The sequence below is a fragment of the Ochotona princeps genome, chromosome 2 (genome assembly GCF_030435755.1).
Source record: "Ochotona princeps isolate mOchPri1 chromosome 2, mOchPri1.hap1, whole genome shotgun sequence".
NCBI lineage: Eukaryota > Metazoa > Chordata > Mammalia > Lagomorpha > Ochotonidae > Ochotona > Ochotona princeps.
The window spans coordinates 30,387,427-30,411,846 of record NC_080833.1 but is presented as its reverse complement, the minus strand read 5'-3'; the positions used below and the strand labels follow the sequence as shown (position 1 = coordinate 30,411,846).

The 24,420-nt window shown below is 44.3% G+C and overlaps 2 protein-coding genes across 2 annotated transcripts in view; one reads left to right on the top strand and one right to left on the bottom strand.

The window, feature by feature from the left end:
• Positions 1-24,420, bottom strand: part of PPIE (peptidylprolyl isomerase E) — a 174,378-nt gene that overhangs the window by 44,483 nt on the left and 105,475 nt on the right. The window lies entirely within an intron of this gene.
• Positions 1-24,420, top strand: part of TRIT1 (tRNA isopentenyltransferase 1) — a 51,363-nt gene that overhangs the window by 18,136 nt on the left and 8,807 nt on the right. Inside the window, exons 2-8 of the mRNA XM_004591543.4 lie at positions 8,213-8,353; positions 15,800-15,898; positions 16,612-16,757; positions 19,362-19,504; positions 23,249-23,360; positions 23,687-23,799; positions 24,032-24,109. Coding sequence (XP_004591600.2) covers positions 8,213-8,353; positions 15,800-15,898; positions 16,612-16,757; positions 19,362-19,504; positions 23,249-23,360; positions 23,687-23,799; positions 24,032-24,109 — 832 coding nt within the window. The remainder of the gene's footprint in view (positions 1-8,212; positions 8,354-15,799; positions 15,899-16,611; positions 16,758-19,361; positions 19,505-23,248; positions 23,361-23,686; positions 23,800-24,031; positions 24,110-24,420) is intronic.

Below are 24,420 nucleotides of genomic sequence, written 5' to 3'. Positions count from 1 at the left end.
ACACTGGACCTCAGGGCGCCACTTCCAGGGCCCAGTGGATTCAAAGCGCACTCTCAGCTCGTCCCCTACAGGTATGCTACCACAGGGCGTGGGGGAGTGAAGGCACTCTCTGTGCGCACCCCCTGTGCGCGGGATCACAGGGCTCGGAGCACTGGACTATAGGGCGTGGGGTGTTCCAGGTGTTCTCTGGAAGCGCCTCCTGTGCAGGCCCGCCCACCGCAGCGCTTGCAGGGGACCGACCGCCCCAGCGCTAGCACGGGACTGCCCAGCCCAGATGGCGTGCTTGGGTTCCTGTGGTATAGCACCGCCCAGCTGAGTGCCAGACCGCAAAGGCACGGGGGAATATCCAATGTGCCTTTTGCCTTTCTCCCAGACACAGTTTTGGCAATTTCAAGGCACTCGCCCTGTGTCTCTAGACGCAGGAGTCTGGGGGTGGGGGAGGGGCGGGGAGAGGAGCACCAATTGTGTTCAGGCTTTGTGCATGCCCCTGGGGGGCCAACTCCCGAAGCCTCCAACCCACCACTGTCCCCACCCAACTCTCTCAAACCTCAGGTTCTTGCAGTCTGCCTCTTCCTCTGGTCGGAATTCTCGCCGCAGGTGTGTCTCCCAGCGACTGCTGTGTCCGTTGCTGGTCTCGGCGGGTGCAGGCGGCTGGAACCTGGAGGCTGCGGCTGGGGCAGGTCCCGGCGGGGCTTGGCGACCAGGGTGGGCGGATGCTGGCGGGTCCCGGTGATTCAGGGTCCTGGTGACCAGGGTGAGCAGATGCCAGCGGGTCCCAATCACCACTGGTCCTCATGGCCACTGCGTCTGCGGGTCGGTCTCCGGATCGGTCGGCGGCTTTCAGTGTCTGCACTCAGAGGTGACTCAGCCGGGTTAGTGAATTTTTATAAGAGCTAGATAGCAAGAATTTTAGGCTTTGTGGGTCATGCAGTGTCTCAGTCAGTATTTAAAGCCTCTGTGGGCCCGGCAGCGTGGCCTAGCGGCTAAAGTCCTCGCCTTGAACGCACCAGGGATCCTATATGGGTGCCTGTTCTAATCTCAGCAGCTCCACTTCCCATCCAGATCCCTGCTTGTGGCCTGGGAAAGCAGTCGAGGACGGCCCAAGGCTTTGGGACCCTGCACCCGCATGGGAGACCTGGAAGAGGCTCCTGGTTCCCGGCTTCGGATTGGCTTGCACCGGCCGTTGCGGCTCACTTGGGGAGTGAATCATCGGGTGGAAGATCTTCGTCTCTGTCTCTCCTCTCTGTATATCTGACTTTGTAGTAAAAATAAATAAATCTTTAAAAAAACACAAAGCCTCTGTCAGCTCTGGTATTGTATGGTTCTTTAAACCCCACCAGAGAATTGAAGAACCAAGGACATTTTTGTTTCTCCATTACCAATTAAATATAGATAATATCCAGTGCTTGCCTGTAACTCTTTTAAAACATTTTAAAAATGTTTGTTTATTTTCTCCTACTTGAAAGAACTACAGAGAGAGAGGAAGAAGGAGGTGGGGGGAATTGAAATAGGGGAGTGATATCGAGATTTTCCATCTAGTGGTTCAGTCTTCAAATGCCTAGAGGGCTTAGGCCAAACCACACCGGGAGTCCAGAACTCCATCCGGTTCTTCAGCTTAAGTGACAGGACCAAACCTTTGAGACGTCCACTATTCCCTTCTTAGGTGGATTAGCAGGAAGCTGGATCTAATGTGGAGCAGCTGAGATTTGAACCCACACTCTGAGACATGGCTATCCCAAGCTTACCTTGCTATGCCTGTGTTGTAAGCATTCTATATATGCTAACCCTAAGCCTCAGAATAAGCTAATGAAGAGTATAGGTGCTATTTTTTTCTGATTTACAGATGAGAAAACTTGAGACGAGAAAAAAATATATATGGTCCCTGGCGTGATAGCCTATTGGCTAAATCTCCGCCTTTCATCTTCTGGGTTCCCATGTGAGCACCAGTTCGTGTCCCAGTTTCCCCAGTTCCCATCCAGCTCCCTGATCTGTGGCTTGGGAAAGCAGTAGAAGATGGCTCAAAGCCTTGGTACCTGCATGGGAAACTCAGAAGAAGCTCCTGGCTCCTGCCTTTGCATCAGCTTAGCTCTGGCTGTTGTAGCCACTTGGGGAGTGAACCAGCGGATGGAAGAACTCTCTCTCTGTCTCTCCTTCTCTCTGTAACTCTGATTTTCCAATAAAATAGTAAATAAATCTTTAAAAATTAAAAATAAAAAAAAATACATATACTCTTAACCTGCCAAAAGAAGGCCACATCTGGCGGTAGAGCCAAAATACCCAAGCTGGCTTCCTTATATCTTGCTGCCTCTCCTGACCTAGACACACACCTCCAGATGAGTGATGGAGCGCTTCCGCTGTCAATAATGCCTTAAGATAACATACCACTCAGACCATCAAAATGGGCTACAGAGATTGCCACAGAATGAAAGTTAATTATGAACTTGGTTTTCTCAAACAAGACCTTTGTTAGTTACAAAGCATTCTCTGTGGATATATTTCTGATGCATGCTTTCTCCTGAGAGCTTTGAAAGGGTTTTCAGTGTGTTGTAGCTGTCTTCTCTTCAGTTTCTGGAATTGAATTCCACTGCAGGAAGAATTCATTTTTTCAGGCAGGAAGACAGATCTGAGCTAAATGAGGCTAAAAATTCTGCTAGTGAGAGCAGTAGAAAGAGCATAACCGATCCTGTCTCCTCCAGGTACAGGGCCAGAGGAGCCCTCAGAGAGAGCTCAGTGACTGACTGCATGTGTCGTTTCTGTTTCTTCACATCCATCTTCTTTGGGTATTTGCAGTTAGACCTCTAGGCAGCCACCGTACAGGCTCTACATTGTAGTTTCTTGTGTTTTAGCTTAAAAGCCAATTGTGCATTCTGTTCCAGATCTGTATTGATTCAGATGCAAAGATGTGTCCGATTTTTTTTCTTTTTTTACGTCTAAGATTGATGCTGTGCAGGAGTGAATCACATACATACTATGTCCATCGCAGTTTGGAAAGCCTAGCTTCGAATGGTTGCGGTTCCCTTTCCCTTAAAGAGAGACAGCCAGAGGAATACTACAAAACCTAATCTACCCTGTACATTCCAAACCACTCCTCTTGTCATACTGTTCGTTTTTTTTTTTAGAATGAATTTTTTTTAATTCCATTTTTTTCCATACCTATTTTCGCTTGAAAGATTTTATTTTCATTGGAAAGGCAGATTTGCAGAGAGAAGGAGAGATAGGGACAGAAAGGGAGAGAGAAATTTTCTGTTCACTGGTTTGTTCCTAAAATGTTCCTAAAATGACCACACAAAGCTGAGCTGATCTAAAGCTGGGAACCAGAGCAGGAGCGTGGTTTCCCATATGAGTGCAGGATTCTCTGCAATTGGGCCGTCCTCCCCTGCTTTCCCAGGCCATAACTAGAGAGCTGTATTGGAAGTGGAGCAGCTGGGACATGAACTGGCATCCTTATGGAATACTGAAACGACCACGCAGAGGATTAGCTTGCTGTGTCACTGTGCCAGCTCGCAAGGTTGTGATTTTCAAGGCAGGCGTAATATATAAAGGCCCAAATGTAGAGACTTTCAAAATCTATTTTTAAATGAAAAGGAAATGAAATAAAAAAGGGGAAGATAACTTTAGGGGAAAGGAACAAACCTAGGAGGCAGGTTCCCTTGTTGCTTAACCCACTGTCCCACAGTGCCTGGCTCTGAATTCAGTATGATTGTAACTAATAAACTAATCCATACCTAAACGTATAATTTGTAACTGGACAGCTCAATTAATGATCAGTGTTTAAGGTGCAGCTTGGGGTTCCTATATCCCACATCAGATGGCTACATTCGATATTGGGGTGCCTGCTTCAGTTTTGCTGGTGGAGGCTCAAGGGCGAGGGCCATCTTTCACCATTGCTTTCCCAGTTGAATTAGCAGGAAGCTGGCTTGGAAGCAGAACAGTGGGACTCCATTTGGTGTTCAGATACAGGCTGCCAGCATCTTGAGTAGTGAGTTAGCCTGCTGGGTCACGAAGCTGGTTCTGATTTTGCTTTCTTTAAATCATTAATACTTTTGTAGTATTTCCTGGCATTTTTATATATTAAAATCAGTATAGTAGGCAACTTTTGTAAGAAGCTGAGCTTAGTTCTAGGCTTCCTTTCTGTCTGAATTCTATTTGTGCCTTTTTTGTTTGTTAAAATTTGTGTTTTTTAAAAAAAGATTTATTTTTTGAAAGGAAGATTTATAGAGGAGAGACAGAGGTCTTCCATCTGCTGATTAACTCTCCAAATGGCTGCAGCAGCTAGAGCTGAGGAGCCACGAGTCTTCCTGGTTTTCCACATGGGTGCAGGTCCCAAGAACTTGGGCCATTTTCAGTTGCTTTCCCAGGCCACAATCAGGGAGCTGGCTGGGAAGTGGAGCAGCTGGGACATGAGCTGGTTGCCCATATGGGAAGCCAGTGCTTGGAGGTGAAGGATTAAGCTGGTAAACCATAATACCGGCTCTGAAATTTATCATCTTAAAAGCCTGTAGAATACATATCTAAGAGCAAATGTCAGGATGACTTTATCTAGTCATTTTGCGTCACTGATAGAATGTGCTGGTAGAAATATTTCCACTTTTTCTTTTCCAGTGCTTTTTTGTTTATTCGCCTGGCTAGGGTGGGGATTGGGGGGAAGGGGAGGAAGTTGTTCCTTTCTGTTAACTGTATCAGGACATGTAAGAGACTCCAGTATGGGGAAGAACATTCTGAGGGTGCTACCCTAGGGATTTTGATAGTTTGAAACAAGGTCTGCTTCGTTGCCCCAGGATTGAAAAATCTTTCCAAGGTTTATTGGCTGACCAAGTCCACCTAAGTCTGCATGCATTTCGTTGCCCCAGGATTGAAAAATCTTTCCAAGGTTTATTGGCTGACCAAGTCCACCTAAGTCTGCATGCATAGACTCAGACGCTTGTTACAAAGCTTATCCAGCAGAGTTGTCCAACCCGTTCTGCTTTCCATCCTCTGTGAAGAAACTTGATGTCCTTTGCTGGCATAGGTGAGCTTCCTGTCATGTCCCCTGTGTGCATCTGGGCAGACTGTTCACCACCAGGCTTCAGTAACTGAAGAGGCCCAATCCTGGTACATGCCCTCCAAAGTTGGGCCATATATTTTTTGATTTTTCTCTGTTTCTGGCATTTGAGTCCTCCAAGCAGTCTTGTCTGAGGTGACATCAGACTTGACTCTTGTGTGCAATAGTTTGTGCAGGGTCGAGTTTAGTTCGTTACCTGCCCCAGTCAACGCACATAGCAGTAGATATGTATGGTCAGTTCCTCCACCAGCCCCATCTCTCATGTGAATTGACAGGCTTTGTGGCCTAGCCCAGCCCAACCCACCACAGGCATGGTCTTCATTCACACCAGCGGGTGCCATGGCCTAGTTGGGGCAACCCCCAGTAACTCCCACCAGGCCCACCTACACTCAATGTTTTACATGTACTGGCATGTGTTGTATCTTAACCTGGTCTGTACTGCATTCCATCTGGCTCTTGTGCACAGCCATGAGTGCTACAGCTTAGCTCAGACTGACCTGCCTCCAGACCCAGCCCACATTTATGCCTGTGGGTGCTGCTGCCTTGATCAGCGTGGGCCTTCCCCAGGCCTGGTTCTCTTGCTCACCAATGGGAGCTGCAGGGAAGCCTGCCATTGGTGGGCATTATATATTTGGTGCTATGCATTTCTTTAAAATTAATCTCAGTGTGAAATGTAAGAATCCTTTTTACTGTAAAGAACTTACCAGATTTTAGAAATTCTATTGGTAAAATCTAGTTGTTGCTATGTAAGCTCTTCAATACTCTTCAATACTAGGTCATTTGGAATCCTAAACAATTGCAGAGCCAGTTAAGGGGTGGTAGGAAAAGAGAGAGCGCAACACCTAATTATTAACTCCTTTTCTTCTGTTAGTTTTCTGAAGTTGCATGATGGAAGCCATCACTGTATAATGTGTCCTGTAAGTTTTATCAGCAGAGCAGGAAAAGGAGACATTGTATTTTAGATTCCATTTTTTTAAAAGGCAGATTTACAGAGAAGGAGAGAGGAAGATCTTCTATGTGCTGATTCACTCCCCAAGTGGCCACAACGGCCAGAGCTGAGCCAGGAACCAGGAACTTTTTCTGGAGCTTCCACACGGGTGCAGGCTCCCAAGGCTTTGGAACATTGTCTGCTGCTTTCCCAGACCACAGCAGGGAGCTGGGTGAGAACTGGAGCAGCCCAGACAGGAACTGGTGCCTACATGGGATCCCGATGCTTGCAAGGCCAGATTCTATCTACAGTTCTAGGGGTTGTTGTGTGGCTCAACAGTCTTAATCCTCCACCTTCACGCTCCAGCATCCCATATGGGCTCCTGTGGTTTGTGTTGCAGCTGTTCCACATCCAATTCCACTGCTTGCTTATACGCTGGGAGGAAAGCTGAGGATGGCCCAAGTCCCTGGGACACTGCGCTCACCTGGAAGACCTGGAGGAAACTCCTGGCTTTGAATTGGTTGAGCTCTAGCCCTTGAGGCCATTTGGGGAGTGATGCAGCAATTGAAAGATCTTTCTGTCTCTCTTCTTCTGTAAATCTGCTTTTCAAGTAAAAGTAAATGAATCTTTTTGAAAAAAAAAGTTCTGTTGTTAGGCACAGATGTAGTTTAAAAGGCGGAGCCATATGGTTCTATTTATTGTTATTTTTTTGTGTACTGTTTTGTTACTTAGCGGTTTTATTTATTTGAATATAGCTTATGTCTTCGCGAGGTAACTAATATCAGTAGCAAAGAGCACAGAAACTTCAGAATGTAAAGCAGTGACACTGAACTTATTTTTTGTCCTGATCGTGTGGTAATTGTGATAGTAGTATTCATGTGGAGAGTGATATAATGACTCTTATAGCACTCTAAGTATGCCAGGCAAAACCAAACAAATGCTTTTATATTGATCATCTCATTTAATTTTGTGACAATCCTGTGAGAGAGATATTGTTATCCCCATTTTACTTATGAGGACTTGAGACACAGAGGTTCCTTTAAAAAAAAATAAAGATTTTGTTTTAATTGGAAAGGCAGATTTACAGAGAGAAGGAAGAAAGAAAGCTCTTCCATCCACTGGTTTACTCCCCAAATGGCCACAAGTGGCTGGAGTTGAGCTGATTTGAAGCTAGTAGCCAGAAACTTCTTTCAGATCTCACAGATGGGTTCAGGGTCCCAAGGACTTGGGCCGTTCTCTGCTGTTCTTCCAGGCCATAAGCAGGGAGCTGGATGAGAAGTGGAGCAGCTGGGAGCTGAACCAGTGCCCATATGGGATCCCAGCATTTGCAAGGGGGAAGACTAGCCAGTTGAGCTGTTGTGCTGGGCCCGAGATGCAGAGGTTCCTAACAGTATTCCAGGAACAAGTAGCAGAACTTGGAATTGATTTGAGGCAGCCTGGCGCCAGGGTTCTTCCTTCTAACTGTTACACTGTGCTGTACTTATTTGACACCCATGTAAGTAAAGGGAAACATGAGATATAAAATGCTTTTAACATCTTTGTGGGCTCTGCGGAACTTATTATTTGTTCATTCAGTGCTCCCTGTAGAATCAGTGATTACAGAGAGAACATTTAATCCCAAAGCATTCATCCCTATTTTCAAACTAGTGTTTTCAGATCTGTTCTCCATCTGAGACCGTGCATTTAGAAAAAGTACACTTGAACTTTTTAGTTGAATTGGCAGATCAAGAGCTTACAGACAGGATATTGCTCTTGCATATTTAGACTGTATGTGTTGACCCCCTGAAGCAGTAATTTGGATAGATCACAATGTTTCCACTGGAGTATAGCAGCAGTATTAGGGGTTCTGACTTCAAAGTGAGTATGTGTGCCTTTTATATATGTATCTTTGTAGGTTGGCCACTTCTCCACAAATGGAACCAATCTTATACAAATTCTAAAAACTTTTTAAAGTCAGTTAAATCCAAGAATATCTGAGCATTTAGAACCCTGAGCAATGCTGAATCTTACTTTTCTAGAGAATTGTGATAAGAAGAATAAATAAAATACCCTGCCCATTTTTAAAATGCTTACAGCTCAGTCCTATAGAACCGCGTTTTAATCTTAAAAAATTAGTTCTCATTTGGCGTGGGTTTGCAAACCCTTCTTATCTTTAAGTTTGAGCTAATAACCTCTGTTTGATAAAGTCGATGCTCTATTTTCTTTTTTCTTTGTATGGTTCTGTGGATTTTCTTTTCATCCAGGTCTATGATGGCTTGGACATCATCACTAACAAGGTTTCTGCCCAAGAACAGAAGATGTGCCGGCATCACATGATTAGCTTTGTGGATCCTCTCGTGACCAATTACACGGTGGTGGACTTCAGGAACAGAGCAACATCTCTGATATCCTTCAGAAATACAGTAACTGGGCCTGATGTATACAGAGCAGCCCAGGCCAAAAAAGGAAGTTTTCTTTCTAGTGGCAATTTTTCTTTTGTTCTTCTTTTTCTTCTAACTCTTCCTTTCTTCTTCTGAAAGATTTATTTTATTTTATTTGAAAAACAGTTACAGGAAAAGAAATTAAGAGAAAACTTTCATCTGGTTCACTCACCAAATGACCCCAGCTGGGCCAGACTGAAACCAGGAGCCAGAAACTTCATCTGGGTTTCCCACTTGGGTACAAGGGTTTGAGCCATTTTCTGCTGTTTTCCCAGACTTGTTAACAGGGAACTGAATTAAAAGTAGAACAGCTGGAATTCAAACTGGTGTTCAAGCATCCTCGGCAGCTGGTCGACCTGTGGTGCCACATTGCTGACTGCAGTAATTTTTTTTTAAAAAATTTTATTTATTTCTTTATTTTTAAAGGCAGGTTTACAGAAAGGAGAGCGAGAGAGATCTTCCATCTGCTGGTTCACTCCCCAAATGGCCGCAAGGACCGGAGCTTAGCCAGTCCAGAGTCAGGAGCCAAGACCTTCTTCTGGGTCTCCCACATGGGTGCAGGATCCCAAGGATTTGGGCTACTATTCTTTGCGTCTGGGACTCTAATCGGCAGCCATATGGGAAGCTGTAATTGCAGTCAGAGAATAAGCTTGCTAAGACACGGCGCAGCCCCCATCTCCAGTAATTTGTTCTAAGTGTGGGTGCACTAGACCTAATTAACGATAGGTAACATCTTTTTTTTTTTTAAGATTTATTCATTTTTATTACAGCCAGATATACACAGAGGAGGAGAGACAGAGAGGAAGATCTTCCATCCGATGATTCACTCCCCAAGTGAGCCGCAACAGGCCGGTGCGCGCCAATCCGAAGCCGGGAACCTGGAACCTCCTCCGGGTCTCCCACGCGGGTGCAGGGTCCGAAGGCATTGGGCCGTCCTCAACTGCTTTCCCAGGCCACAAGCAGGGAGCTGGATGGGAAGTGGAGCTGCAGGGATTAGAACCGGCGCCCATATGGGATCCCGGGGCGCTTTCAAGGCGAGGACTTTAGCCGCTAGGCCACGCTGCCGGGCCCATGATAGGTAACATCTTCCATAGGCCAGAGTCCTCAGATATATATCACATAAGAACACCACTTCATGTCCCGGCTGCTCCACTTCCAATCCAGCTCCCTGATAATGTGCCTGGCAAAGCAACAGAGGATCATCTAAATACTGGGTCTTTTCACCCATGTGGGAAACCCTGGAAAAACTCCTGGCTTCTGGTTTCAAAACTGGCCCAGTTCTGGCCATTGTGGCCCTTGGAGGACCGAAGCAGTGAATAGAAAAATCTATCTTTATAACTCTAACTTTAAAATAAATAAATAAGTCTTGAAACCAAACAAAAAAACACAACTTTAGGATGATGGATACTGTGTCCTTAAAGTCTTGACAGGTGCAGCATCCCTGTGGAACTTATTAGAAATAGTGAATTTTGGGTTCACATTGTAACCAGAGGCCTGCATGGTTTATATATACATTAGATTCTGAGAAACTCTATTTCAGTAAAACAGATGCTGATTTAGGGATCAGAAAATCTGTTCCAGTCCTAGGACTGCCTCTTTGAACCCTGTGAATTAATTACTACCCTTACAATTAATATCCACACTGCTTTTATATCTGGACTGTCAGATACTGAAGCACATTAAAAAGTCATAGTAAAGGGGCCCGGCAGCGTGGCCTAGCGGCTAAAGTCCTCCCCTTGAATGCCCCGTGATCCCATATGGACGCCGGTTCTAATCCCTGCAGCTCCACTTCCCATCCAGCTCCCTGCTTGTGGCCTGGGAAAGCAGTTGAGGACGGCCCAATGCCTTCGGACCCTGCACCCGCGTGGGAGACCCGGAAGAGGTTCCTGGTTCCCGGCTTCGGATTGGCGTGCACCGGCCCGTTGCGGCTCACTTGGGGAGTGAATAATCGGATGGAAGATCTTCGTCTCTGTCTCTCCTCCTCTCTGTACATCTGCCTTTCCAATAAAAAATGAATAAATCTTTAAAAAAAAAAAGTCATAGTAAAAATAGCATGCAGCATATATAATACTAGATAAATTTGTGGCACAGGATAGAAAACCCAAATATGTATTTTAATATCTGTATATATTTATGTTAGGATCAAGATAGCTTTTCAAAACAAAAAAATAGTGAAGTAGTTAATAATTGTTCCTGGGGCAATTAATTGTTTTGGAAAAATTTAAAATCAGGCTTAAATTGTATATGATGCATTATGTACGTATAATGAATCCCAGATGGACTTGATATTAAATGTATATTTTTATAATGAAACTTCAGAACAAATTAGAGAATATATGATTGAATGAGTAATTATAGGAATGATTCCTTTGAGAGGTAGAGCAACAAAGAGTGAGGGAATGACAGATCTTCTGCATGTTGGTTTATTCCTCAAATGGCCAGAACTGCCAGATCTGAGCTATACTGAAGCTAGCAGCCAGGACCTTCATCCTAGTCTCCCACGTGAGAGTACTTAGACCATCATCTGTATCCTTCCCTGGTGCATTAGCAGGAAACTGGATCAAAAGTAAAGGCAGGACTCGATCCTGGACACTCGATATAGGATAAAAGGGTCCCAAGTAGCAACTTAACTCATAGTGGTACTATGTGCACCCTGAAGTAACTTTTTTTTTAAAGATTATTTATTTGAAAGGCAGAGCAAGGGAGAAAGTCACTCTACTCCCCAGATGGACACAGCAGCTAGGATTGGGTCAGGAGCCAGGAACTCCATCCAGGTTTCGACATGGGTGGCAGGAACTAGAACACTTGGTTCATCTTCAATGCTTTCCCAGGTGCATTAGCAAGGAGGTGAATCATAAGCAGAGCATCCAGGATTTTCAGTTGTTGCATGTAACAGCTTAACCTGGTACATTACAACACCGAACCCTCATAGTGACTGTTTTTTTTTTTTTTTTTTTTTGTAAAGGAAAATAGCAGGGGCCATCACATTGGTGCAGCGGGCTAATCCTCCTCTCTGTTGCTAGCATCCCATGTGGACACCAGTTTGTGTCCCGGTTGCACCATTTCTGATCCAGCTCTCTGCTTACAACCTGGGAAAGCGGCAGAGGATGGCCCTCCTCTACCCGTGTGGGAGACGCAGAAGAAGCTCCTGGCTGCTTGGCTTTGGTTTGGATCAGTTCAACCCCAGCTGTAGCAGCTGTTTGGGGAGTGAACTAGTGGATGGAGAACCTTATCTCTGTATATCTCCTTCTGTCTGAAAATAATCTGCCATTCAAATAAGAATAAATCCCCCTCTTTTGTAAAGAAAAGCGCTCAATTTCAATATATAAGAATTAAGACTTTTTGAAAAAGATGTATTTATTTTTTATTGCAAAGTCAAATATACAGAGAGGAGAAGAGACAGAGGAAGATCTTCCATCCAATGATTCACTCCCCAAGTGACTGCAACAGCCAGTGCTGCGCAGGAATTTCCTCCAAGAGCCAGGAGTTTCTTCCAGGTCTCCCACATGGGTGCAGGGTCCCAAGGCTTTGGGCTGTCCTCAACTGCTTTCCCAGGCCACAAGCAGGGAGCTGGATGGGAAGTGGAGCTGCCGGGATTAGAACCGGCGCCCATATGGGATCCTGGCGCGTTAAAGGTGAGGACTTTAGCCCCTAGGCCACCGCTGGGTCCAAGAATTAAGACCTTGAATTAGGAAGTCTGTGTGTGTGTCCACCAAAATTTGTAGGTGTACACCACAGAGAAACTCTTGCTATAGGTCTATAAGTTTGTCAGGAGATCTTTGATCCTATTTGTAACAGCATTGTGTGTAACAACAGAAGCATGTAGGTACTTGAAAAATGTGTGCGGCTTGCTTTGTTTATGTAAGTTAGGTAGTTTTTAACATGAAAATGAATAACAATTACCTGTCACAATCAACGTGGAAGGATCTTAGAAACAATGAAATATGTGGGAAATCGCAGAAGGATACACACTTTTTTTTTGCCATTGTATGTTACTACAAAGGTTAAAAGGCAGCTAGCCAGTATATTGTGTATGTATCAGTAACAATATAAAGGAATGTGAGGAATGTTGAAAAAGCGAATCAAAATCCAAAAGCGGGTTCTGGATGGTGATTGCCTTTGAGACGGGAAGTAGGGGTTGGGATAGGAATGAATACACAGGAGGCTTCAGGGGAGCAGATGACATTCCAGTTCTTAGAATAGGTCCAGGAGTGTTTCTTGTTAAGTCTTCATAATGTACAGCCATTACATGTTCTTTTGTATATGGAAATATGTTATGACTTAAAAATGAAGGAAAACAGCCCACTACAAACAAAATGTATGCATAGTTTACAAACATTGGAGAAAATACTTGTATAATAGCAGAGGCATATAATAATATTCTTCAGTATGAAGAACTGTTATGAATCAGTTTAAAAAATTACAAGAGAATAGGGTTTGCCAGAGGTTGACACCTCTTGAGTTGTCTGTATCCCACATCAGAGTGCCTAGATTCAAGTCCTGGTTACTGTCCTGACTCCAGCTTCTTAGCATTGCAGGCTCTGGGAGACAACAGGTGGGTTGCTCCCTTGATAGACAGCAATAAGTTCTGGATTCCTAGCTTTGGTTGCCACAGTTGTTGGAGGGGCTTGGGGAATGAACTAGGCAATGGGAGATCTCTGTCTCTCTTTTCCATTCTTTACTCTTTCAAATAAGTAAAAAATTAAAAGAAGTGTTTATTTATTTTGAAGGAAGAATTACATTCAGGGAGAGAGAAGTCTTCTATCTGCTAGTTTCAAATAGCTGCAACAGCCAAAGCTTGGCCAGGCTGAACAAGGAGCCAAGAGCTTCCTCCAGGTCTCATGTGGGAGCAGGGGCCCCAGTACTTCGACCATCCTCTCCTCTTTCTTAGGTGGTTATCAGGGAGCTGGATTGGAAGTGGAGCTGCCGGATAAGGTTTATCCTTTCTGTTAAACAGGAGCATGCAAATCAAATAATGCAATAATGCTTTTTGCCTTCTCTGTTTGCTTTACAAGGCTGAGGTACCGAATGAGATAATGTTTGTGAAAGCCCTTTGCACACTGACCAAATGTCAGCTGTTAGTATGACACTGGGTAGTTCAGAAAGAACTGATATAAAGTGAAGTGCTAAGATTTTCAATGGAAAACAGCAAGAGATGACTTAATCAGATGATGTAACAGTTGGAAGATTCTTCAGTTTTTTTTAAAAAAAATATGAAGCCCAAATGTCAGACTGAAAATGCCTTCAGAAGTATTCAGCTTGCCTTCCTGATCTCCCAGGGAAAAGGGGTTTTGCCCAAGATCCCAGATGCGTCAAGGCTTGGCCAACAAGTTTAACCTTGGCCCATCCAGTCCCTCCTGTCACATCTCCTTCCCTCTTTTTGCTCTTCCCCTCTTCTGCTATCGCACCACTTCCCCCTTCCTCTTTTCCCCTTGTTCCTTTTCCCTTTGTTAATCATCTCATATAATTGAAGTTTTGTTTTACTGTGTAATTTATGTGTTTCTGATACATAATTTAAGGGGGATAGCGAGACTGTTTATCTTTTTAGAACAGTAGGGTATTTAGCATAGCAGTTAAGATGTCTGTATCTTGGATCAAAATGCTAGGTTTGATTGCTGGGCCTGGCTCTTGACCCTTGCTTCCTGTTAATGTGACTCCTAGGGGGGAAACTTGGATTGAGTTCTTAGTTCCCAGCTTTGGCCCTAGCTAGGAGCTGTGGCAGGTGGCTGGGAAGAAAACCAATAGATGGAACTCTCTGGCTTTCAAATAAATCAAAAATAAAATCAAGCAGTCATATTTTAAGAAGGTTTTTTAAAAATTTAAAAATTTTTTTATTTATTTTTTAAGATTTATTTATTTTTATTACAAAGTCAGATATACAGAGAGAAGAAGAGACAGAGAGGAAGATCTTCCATCCGATAGTTCATTCCCCAAGGGGCCACAACAGCAGGAGCTGAGCCAATCCAAAGCCAGGAGCCAGGAACTTCCTCCAGGTCTCCCATACAGGTGCAGGGTCCCAAGGCTTTGGGCCGTCCTTGACTGCTTTTCCAGGACACAAGCAGGGAGCTGGATGGGAAGCAGGGCCGCCGGAATTAGAACCAGCGCCCATATGGGATCCTGGTGTGTTCGAGGCGGTGACTTTAGCCACTAGGTCACTGCGCTGGGCTTGTGTTTTTTGTTTTTTTTGTTTGTTTGTTTGTTTGTTTTGATGAACTGTGATTGGAGGCATCTTTTTTCCCATCCTACCCAAATGCCTTAAGGATTAGGGAGGGTTTCCTTCTTTTATAAAAAAGACATTTGTCTCAGTGCCCACAGATTGATTGGCAAGGAAAAATGTATAAATGTTTTTTTTTAAATATTTATTCCAAAGACAAAGTGACAGAGATGGTTTATCTGCCAGTTTACTCCTCAGATAGCTGCAGCAGCCAGAACTAGGCAGCTCAGGGCTACAAACTCCATTCTCATCTCCCTCGTGGGTGAGAGGACTCCAAGTGTGTGAGCCATCTTCTGCTGCTTTCCCAGGTGCGTTAGTGGCTAGAACTTGAACTGACACTGATCCGGATGTCAGTGTTGCAAGGTTTGACCTAACCTGCTAAGCCACAGTACATAGCTTTTTGTCTAAGTATTGGAAGTATTTTTTAAGGTCAGTTATCTGAAGCAAAGCCCTTATTAAAGCAGATAATTATTTCATCAACAGATTCTGAAGAGTAGAATTCAAAGTAACAGAGCCATCAAAACAATAGTGATGATTGAATACCTATTGCCATTTTTCAGGCATTGTGACAGGGGCTTTTTACACATTGTCATATTTAATGCCCGTGAGAACCCATGGGGATTTTAGAACAGAAAAATTGAAGCTCAGGCAGATTGAGTAACTTGTAATGCTGGGCCAGGAAGTTGCAGCCTGTCTCTTTAGAACCTGTGCTTCTGTCTTTCCAGTGAAGGCTCAAGTTACTAACATGTGCACTGTTATCACATAATGGTGGTCCAAGAGCCATCACTTAGAGAAAACTGCTTGTGTTTTGCCTTAGAAGGCGGAGTTAAGCCGTGAATATCACCTTCTTGGCTTCCTAAGCACTGACGCTCGGTTCTGTGAGCATCTTTGGGCTTGTACTTATTACATTGATTTGGAATGCCCATAAAACTTTGAAACTTAGGAGAAACATCTAGGAAGTTCTAGAACTGGGAGCAATTACCATTATGCATTTGACTGTAATTTATGTAAATCCAGAAGTGGAAATGATTCTGAGAACTTAGGAGAAATATTGAAGGCTGATATGAGTTGATTTTTGTGTCTGCCCTTTCTCCTTTGCTCTATGGACAAATAAATTCTGATTATTACTCTGCTTGACGGAGGGTCTGGATTCTCTTCTTGATATTCAATACCGTGATGTCTTTCTTAATGTTCACATCGAAGATATATTTTCCCGAGACAAAATTCCTATTGTCGTGGGAGGAACCAATTACTACATTGAGTCTCTGCTCTGGAAAGTTCTTGTCAGTACCAAGGTATGTTTAATTTTTTTGTAACTCACTAAGGAGTGGTTGTTTCCTGTTTCTAGCTAGTAAATTTTAGTGAGAGGAGGGTTGGTTCTTACCTATTTCTTATACTCAGCAACTGTAATTTTCCTACTTAGGATTCTGAGGCAAATGCCACCTCCGTAAGTGAAGTGCGCTCCCTCTGGCTGGCCTCAGGGCAGGGGCTGTGTGTGGGAAAGTGCTCCTGTGTGGCTTAATTAGCATCCCTCAGTAAGTGAACAGTGCTTTAGTCTGATTCAGCGTTTCTTGGCTGGCAGCACAAAGCGTATGTCAGGGAGGAGGCCAGCACTGCCCCTGTGTGCCTGCGGAGGGTGAACCTTTGCAACCGGGAAGGTGCTGGCACTTCTGCCCCGCTCTTTGTTCACCTTGCTGAGAAGACCAGACTCTTGGAAATGATCAAATAGGTGTGGTGGCTCCACTACCTGTTTGTGTTTCTGAGAAGGAAGCAGAGAAGCTGAATACTTCCCCATTCAGAAAATCCTCCTTCCTCTTTGTTTGCTGTGGCCTCACAGCACTTACCACAGCATATTGGAATTTGTTGTTTATGATTATGTCTCGCTGTATGGCAAGATTGTCTGATTCACCTCTCTTCTGTATTCCCAAGTGTTAGCAGACAGCTGGGTGCATACATACTGTCTTAGTGTTCATTGAATTAAGTTTACTTCTAAACCTTCATTTCATAGCCCCAGGAAATGGGCAGTGAGAACACAGTTGACCGGAAACTAGAGCTTGAAAAGGAGGATAGCCATGAACTGCATAAGCGCCTAAGCCAGGTGGACCCAGAAATGGCCGCCAAGCTGCACCCACATGACAAGCGTAAAGTGGCCAGGTAAGAAAACCCTGGTGCACTAACCCTAGATTCCATTAGAGTTGGGGGCCAATAGCTCTTCTGTGTGCCTGGTTAATGAGAGAGTTTTGGTAATAGCAGTTAGAGATTGATATGTTGTTCTGGCTCAGCAGGTTGGGAGGCCCTGAGTCCAACTCTCTCCATAAATAGTTGCACCCTACTTTGTTGTTACTTTTAAAATACATAGTACAATATAGTTTTTACCCTAGGGCCTATGTAATCTTGCTTCATTTTCTGTTTGATCTTTGCTTGTATAACAGTTTTCATATAAATTTCTCTGGCACACAGTCCGTTTACATTGTGATTTGGGTTTCATAATTGGTTGTGCAATGCTTAGTTCTGCCCCAGCAGCTTTCCCAGTGGGAGGTGGATTTTATAAATTGTCTCATAGATCAGCTCCCCTTTGCACATGGAGATTTTCTTATAAGGCTGAGAGGTAATGAATGAACTCATCAGGTCATGTTTGCTTAGGTTGTTTTGACATTGCAGTCTCATGTTAATTTTGGTTTTCTGCAGTATTGGGAGTGAGACCACATCTGACATAGCAAAGCGTCTTGTGCTGTATGGAGAATTGTACAGGATAAATGTTGTAACATATATTATTGATAGAGGTTGTAAAGTATTCCATTCAGATGAATTTCCTAGATCCTTTTTACCTTAATCCCATTTTTTTTCCATCATTTCCCAATAAAATGTAGTGCTAAAGAGTGCAGTCTTTTCAGGTAGGGCTGTCCTTTGGGGGACCATACACCATTGTCTCAGCTTTTTTTTTTTTTTTTTTTTTTCTGTCTTACAAGACACCACAACCTTAGTAAGAGAATGCATGCTCTAGACTAATACAGCTTATGCTTTTTATAGCATCCAGCATTAAAAAAAAAAGAGAGATTTGTTTATTTTTACTGGAGAGGCATATCAGATCTATAGAAATCTCTGGTTTGCTCCCCAAATGGCCACAATGGCTGAAGCTGAGCTGAGCTGAGCTGATCCAAAGCCAGGAGCCAGAAACTTCTGGATCCCCCTAGTGGGTGAGGGTCCCAAGGGTCCCAGAACTAAGCATTGCACAACCACTGCTTTCCTAGGCCATAAACAGGGAGCTGAATGGGAAATGGAGCAGCCAGGACACGAACTGGTACCCATATGGGATCCTGGCGCATGCAAGGTGAGGATTTAGCTATATCGCTAAGGATTTTATCTGAAACAATTTACTAGAAGCCTTCAAAAACTCTTTGAAGAATTCCTTTATTTTTATATTATGACAGGATGCCAGAGCCTGGTCTGGTGTTATTCTCTCTCCTTTTCCTAATTGGTTTTTTTTTTTTTTTTTTTTCTTATTCCCTCTCCTTATTTTGATGCATGTAAATGAACAGCAATGCTTGAGAGTGGTGTCTCAGTGAGAGGCGGGAGGATCCAAGCATTGGAGAAGATTAGAAGGCCTTTTCTGTTTTCCTTTGGGTTTGAGGCTATATTGTAACCTCCAGATGAGTTAGATAGCCACTATTGTTTTTTTTTTTTTTTTTCTCGTAGATCCTCTTTGAGTGACCAGTGATACTGAAAGACAAGGGGTCTCTACTCCTGTGTTAGGGTTTCAGGAAGTAGAATTGGGTCAGGAAGAGAAAGATCAACTTTCCAGCTGATAAGTTGCAATCACCCAGAGTGGTGAAGTATAGATTTGGGCATTAAATTACCTGGGGCTGTTTAATATAGTAGATAGCGACAGAAGTAGATTGCGGCTTAGGAGTAAGTGGGTGAGTTCTTTCCTCGCTGATCATGTGCCAGTAGAGCAGTGGATTGGCCGGAAGTGTTCTTCATTAATTTTAGACATATTTAAAAAGAAAGTTGAGGAGCTGGATATGCAACATACTTTTCTACTGTGGGAAAGGCACGCCAGCGAGACCAGACTTGTTGGCTTATAACAAAGTGTCCCAAACAAGCTCTTTTAACTGCTTACCTGAAAATTCTGTTTATGTAGAAGCAGCCAGCTTCTGAACCTATTTAACTGTTTTCAGAAAGATTTATGTATGTTTACAAGAATAATGTTGTTTTTATTTTACCCAACATTTTCTTTAGTCCCTTTCTGAGGAAAACTAGGAGTGCAGTAACTCTGGACATGCATGTCTTTGGGGACTTAGGCAATAAAAGTGACAATGAGGTTTCTTTTTTCCTTTGTCTTTCTTTATCCCTTCCTCTCTCTTTCTCTCCCTCTCTCTCTTCTTCCCGCTCTCCTTCCCTTCCCGCTCTCCTTTCCACCTGCCCTTCCTTCCTTTCTTACAGCTGTAGTTGGGCTAGCCTGAAGCAAGGAGTCAGTAGCTTCTTATGGGTTTCTGTGTGGATGACAGAGTCCCAAGTGCTTAGACCATCCTCTGCTGCTTTCCCAGGCACATGAGTAGGGAGGGAGTTGGGTCGGAAGTGGTACAGCCAGCTCTGTAACCAGTACCCAGATGGCGGCTACACCACAACACTGGCCCTGATAATGAGATTTCTATAATGAGTAACTTCGTCCTTGTTTCACTTAAATGTAAATATTCCTAATGGCTTATGTGCCTGAATCACCTCTGCTTCTCATCCCCCTCCTTTTGAACACTTTAGGAGCTTGCAAGTGTTTGAAGAAACAGGAATCTCTCACAGTGAATTTCTTCATCGGCAGCACACGGAAGAAGGTGGTGGTCCTCTTGGAGGCCCGCTGAAGTTTCCTAACCCATGTATCCTCTGGCTCCATGCTGACCAGACAGGTAAAAGTCCTTTGATGTCCTGGAGTATGTCTGGCAAAACCTGGGAAAGATAAGTTCTTATATGAGGGAATTTTAAAAAATGTGTAGAAAAATGAAATCAGGGCCCGGCATGATAGCCTAGGGTTTAAGTCCTTGTATTGTACACGCCAACATCTCATATAGGTGCCGGTTTGTGTCCCAGCTGCTCCACTTTCCATCCAGCTCCCTGCCTGTGGCCTGGGAAAACAGTTGAGGACGGCCCAAAGCCTTGGGACTCTGCATCCATGTGGGAGACCTGGAAGAAGCTCCTGGTTGTTGGCTTTGGACCAGCTTAGCTGTGGCCATTGTGGTCACTTGGGGAGAGCAGAAACCTAAGGCTTTGGGACGACCTCTACTGCTTTCCTTGTCTACAACCAGGGAGCTGGATGGAAAGTAGAGCAACTGGGACATAAATTGGCACTGATATGGGATCCCAGCGCATGCAAGGCAAGAATTTTAGTCACTAGGCTACCACACCAGGCCTGAATTATTTATTTTTATTGAAAAGGCAGATTTACAGAAAGAAGGAGAGTTAGAGAGAAAGATCTTCCATCTGCTGGTTCATTCCTCAAGTGGCTGCAATGACTGGAGCTGAACCATCTGAAACCTGGAGCCAGGGACTTCTTCCTGAGTCTTCTACATGGGTACAAGGTCCCAAGTCTCTGTGCTATCCTCTTCTGCTTTTCCAGGGCACAAGTAGGAACCTGGATGGGAAGTGGATCATCTGGGGCATGAAACTGGCACCCATTTGGGATCCCAGTGCATGGAAGGCAAGGATTTACTGAGCTGTTGCACTGGGCTTGAGGTTTTCTTTTTTTTTTTTTTTTTAAGCAAAAGTTTTGAAGACTTCTTTATATATGAAATGTTTAGGAATATAGGTGGCTCAATAAGCAATAAAGAAGTGTTAATTTTATTATAACTGCCTTGGTCATTGATTAAGGCACATTGCCATTCCCACAAGTATTTGTCTGAAAAGGGAGGAAGGGTGGTTTTTCCACAGGGTTAGTCAACCAAGAGTAGAGGAGTTGGATGGAAAGTGGAGTACCTGGAACTCAATCTGACACCATATGGGATCCTGGCACTACAGGCAGAAATTAACATGCTGAGCCATGGTGCCAGACCTACTTTTAAGGAGTTTCTGATATCTGGCAGTGGCTGGATCTAGTTGGCTCTGTTGGCCATTTGGGAAGTTGAACAGCTAGATGGAAAATCTCTCTTTGTCTTGCTATTCCTTTTAAATTAAAAAAAAAAAAAAATCTTTTTTTTTTTAATATTTGTGTATTTTTACTGCAAAGTCAGATATGCAGAGAGGAGGAGAGACAGAGAGGAAGGTCTTCTGTCTCTGTGACCACAGTGGCTGGAGCTGAACCAATCCGAAGCCAGGAGCCAGGAACTTCCTGCAGGTCTCCCACACAGGTGTAGGATCCCAAGGCTTTGGGCCATCCTCGACTGCTTTCCCAGGCCACGGGCAGGGAGCTGGATGGGAAGTAGAGCTGCCAGGATTAGAACCAGCGCCCATATGGGATTCTGGGGCACGTTTAAGGCCAAGACTTTAGCTGCTAGGCCACATGCCGGGCCCTAAATAAATAAATAAATCTTAAAAAAAAATACAGAGAGAGGCTAAGTATCTCATTTTAAACTCTTTTTTCATTGTCTGTAGCTGTATTAATATTTTTGTTTTGATTTTTACTTTCATTTTATTTGCAAGGGTAGAGAGATCTTTGATCTGCTAGTTCAATCGCAAATGCATATAGAAGCTAGAGTTGGACCAAGCCAAAGCCTGAAGTCTGGAACCCAAACCAGACATTGCATGTGAGTGATAGGGAGCTGAGTACTTGAACCTTCATCTGCTGTCCCTTAGCAGGAAGCTGGCCTGGAAGTGGAGGATCTGGGACTCACCAGGCACTCTGAGGTAGGATGGAGGCATCTGAAGGACAGGCCTGAATGTTGTAGCAAACACCCATCCTGACCTCGTTATTATTCACTGTTCTGCTTGGTTTCATAGGTGAAAGTACACCTAGGATGGCTTTAGATTAAAATTCCTCATTCCTATCCATGGGAGAGGTTCTTAAAATAGAAAATTACACAAAGGGTAACAAATGTAATAACCAAGGCCTGGCATGACGATTCAGTGGGTAAATCCTCACCTTGCATGCACCAGAATCCCATATGGGCACTGATTTGTATCCTGGCTGCTCCACATTCCTTCCAGATCCTTGTGTATGGCCAGAGAAGGTAGTAAAGGATGACCCAAAGCCTTGGGGTATTGCAACATTATGGGAGACTGAGGAAGCTGCTGGTTCCTGGCTTCGAATGGGCTCAGCTCCAACGTTGCAGCCATCTGGGGAGTGAATCAGTGCATGGAGGATCTTTTTCTCTGTCTTTCCTTCTCTGCATAAATCTAATCTGCCTTTCCAATAAAAATAAATTTATCTTTTTTTTTGTTTTAAGATTTATTTATTTTTATTGGAAAATTAGATATACAGAGAGGAGGAGACAGAGAGAAATATCTTCCGTCTGATGGTTCACTCCCCAAGTGAACACAACAGCCAGAGCTAAGCCAATCTGAAGCCAGGAACTCTTCCGGGTTTCCCACATGGGTGCAGGGTCCCAAAGCTTTGGGCCATCCTGGACTGCTTTCCCAGGCCACAAGCAGGGAGCTGAATGGGAAGTGGAGCAGCTGGGACATGAACTGGCGCCCATATGGGATCTTGGCGCTTGCAAGGTGAGGATTTTCGCCTCTAGGCTACCACACTGGGCCCAAAATAAATATATTTTTAAAAAAAAATTTAATGACCAAAGTAAAGTGTGGTAGACCTGAAAAAAACAATGATCATATAGTCCCTACAAGGATGAAATACTGGGCGCCAGTTCTAATCCCGGCAGCTCCACGTCCCATCCAGCTCCCTGCTTGTGGCCTGGGAAAGCAGTCAAGGACGGCCCAAGGCTTTGGGACCCTGCACCCGCATGGGAGACCTGGAGGAGGTTCCTGGTTCCCGGCTTCGGATTGGCTTGCACCGGCCGTTGTGGCTCACTTGGGGAGTGAATCATCGGATGGAAGATCTTCCTCTCTGTCTGTCCTCCTCTCTATATCTGACTTTGTAATAAAATAAATAAATCTTTAAAGAAAAAAAGAATAGGGCCCGGCGGCGTGGCCTAGCGGCTAAAGTCCTCGCCTTGAATGCCCCGGGATCCCATATGGGCACCGGTTCTAATCCCGGCAGCTCCACTTCCCATCCAGCTCCCTGCTTGTGGCCTGGGAAGCAGTCGAGGATAGCCCAAAGCTTTGGGACCCTGCACCCGCGTGGGAGACCCGGAAGAGGTTCCTGGTTCCCGGCATCAGATCGGCGCACACCGGCCCGTTGCGGCTCACTTGGGGAGTGAATAATCGGATGGAAGATCTTCCTCTCTGTGTCTCCTCCTCTCTGTATATCTGACTTTGTAATAAAAAACAAATCTTTAAAAAAAAAAAAGAATAAAATATTTGTCCTTCATGATAGCAATAATTGTAAGCTCGCTCTTCATGTCCATGCTTAATTCTGGCTGTTTTTATTTGGACTTTACAGTCTTAGTGTGAATAAATATACTATGAATTGTTATTTAATCTTTGAAATCTACATCCTTTCTTCTGGTTGAATAAATTCTGTTTGTGACAGTCTGTTGGTTCACCATGAAGTAGATGCAGGTACCCACAATTTGTTGGCTGATGAGCTGATTTAATTCCAGTTCTAGATGAGCGCTTGGATAAGAGAGTGGACGACATGCTTGCTGCCGGCCTGTTGGAAGAACTAAGAGATTTTCACAGGCGCTATAACCAGAAGTTTGTTTCAGAAAAGAGGTGAGGCTTTGACTGTTGCCCTGCCCTGCATCCCTTGCCTGTGGTTGGTTTCACATCTGCCTGTTCATGAACATTTGTCCTAGGGTTTGGCAAGGCTTGGGGAAGGAGGTTTGATGTACTTACTGCAATTGTAGTTTTCTGATCTCCCAAGCAGTCACTTTTTAAGGAAGCCAGCTAGGAGCTGGAAGGGCGAGAATTTCAAAGTCAGTAACCCTAGGTTTTCAGTTTTCTCATCTGTGAGCTGGAATGGCTTGACTAGATCCCCTCCAGGATCCTGTCAGCTTTCGGCAGCGATGGCTCATCTGCGGATGCTCTCCTGTTCCCAGCCAGGACTACCAACACGGTATCTTCCAGTCGATTGGCTTCAAGGAGTTCCACGAGTACCTGATCACTGAGGGAAAATGCACCCCTGAGACAAGTAACCAGCTGCTAAAGAAAGGTGTGAATTCCTCCATCATACCTAGTCTTGGATCTCCTTGGGTGACAGAGGACCCTGCTGGTATGGTCTGAGAAAGAGTTGAGGCTAGAAGAGTTCCAAGTGGCCATCAGCTCAGAATCGACATTTTCATCCAACAAGTCTAACATGTACTGACTTTCTCTTCTGGGCTGGGAGGGCCTGCCTTTTTGGCAGAGTTGGAAGTCATTGTTCTTACCGCTGCTGTATCTTTCAGGTGTTGAGGCTCTGAAACAAGTAACTAAGCGATATGCTCGGAAACAAATCCGGTGGATTAGAAACCGCTTTTTGAGCAGTAAGTCTCATTTTTCCCGCTATCCTCAGGTTTGTTTTCGTTAGACTAAAGTCTTTAGCCAACCCAGAAAATGAACTTGGGTTTCTGAACCTGTTCTAAGATTTTTTTTAGGACTTGAACTAGCACTCTGATATGGGATGCCAGCATCATAGGTGATAACTTAACCCTCTGTACCTTGGTACTGGCCCCTGCTGGTTCAGGCTTATATCTGAAGAGGAGTCAGATTTCTGTCAGGATGCTTTCCTAGTTCAGATGGTTTTAGGGTCACATGATACCTGCACTGCTTCTCCCAGCATCTCCAATACATGGTG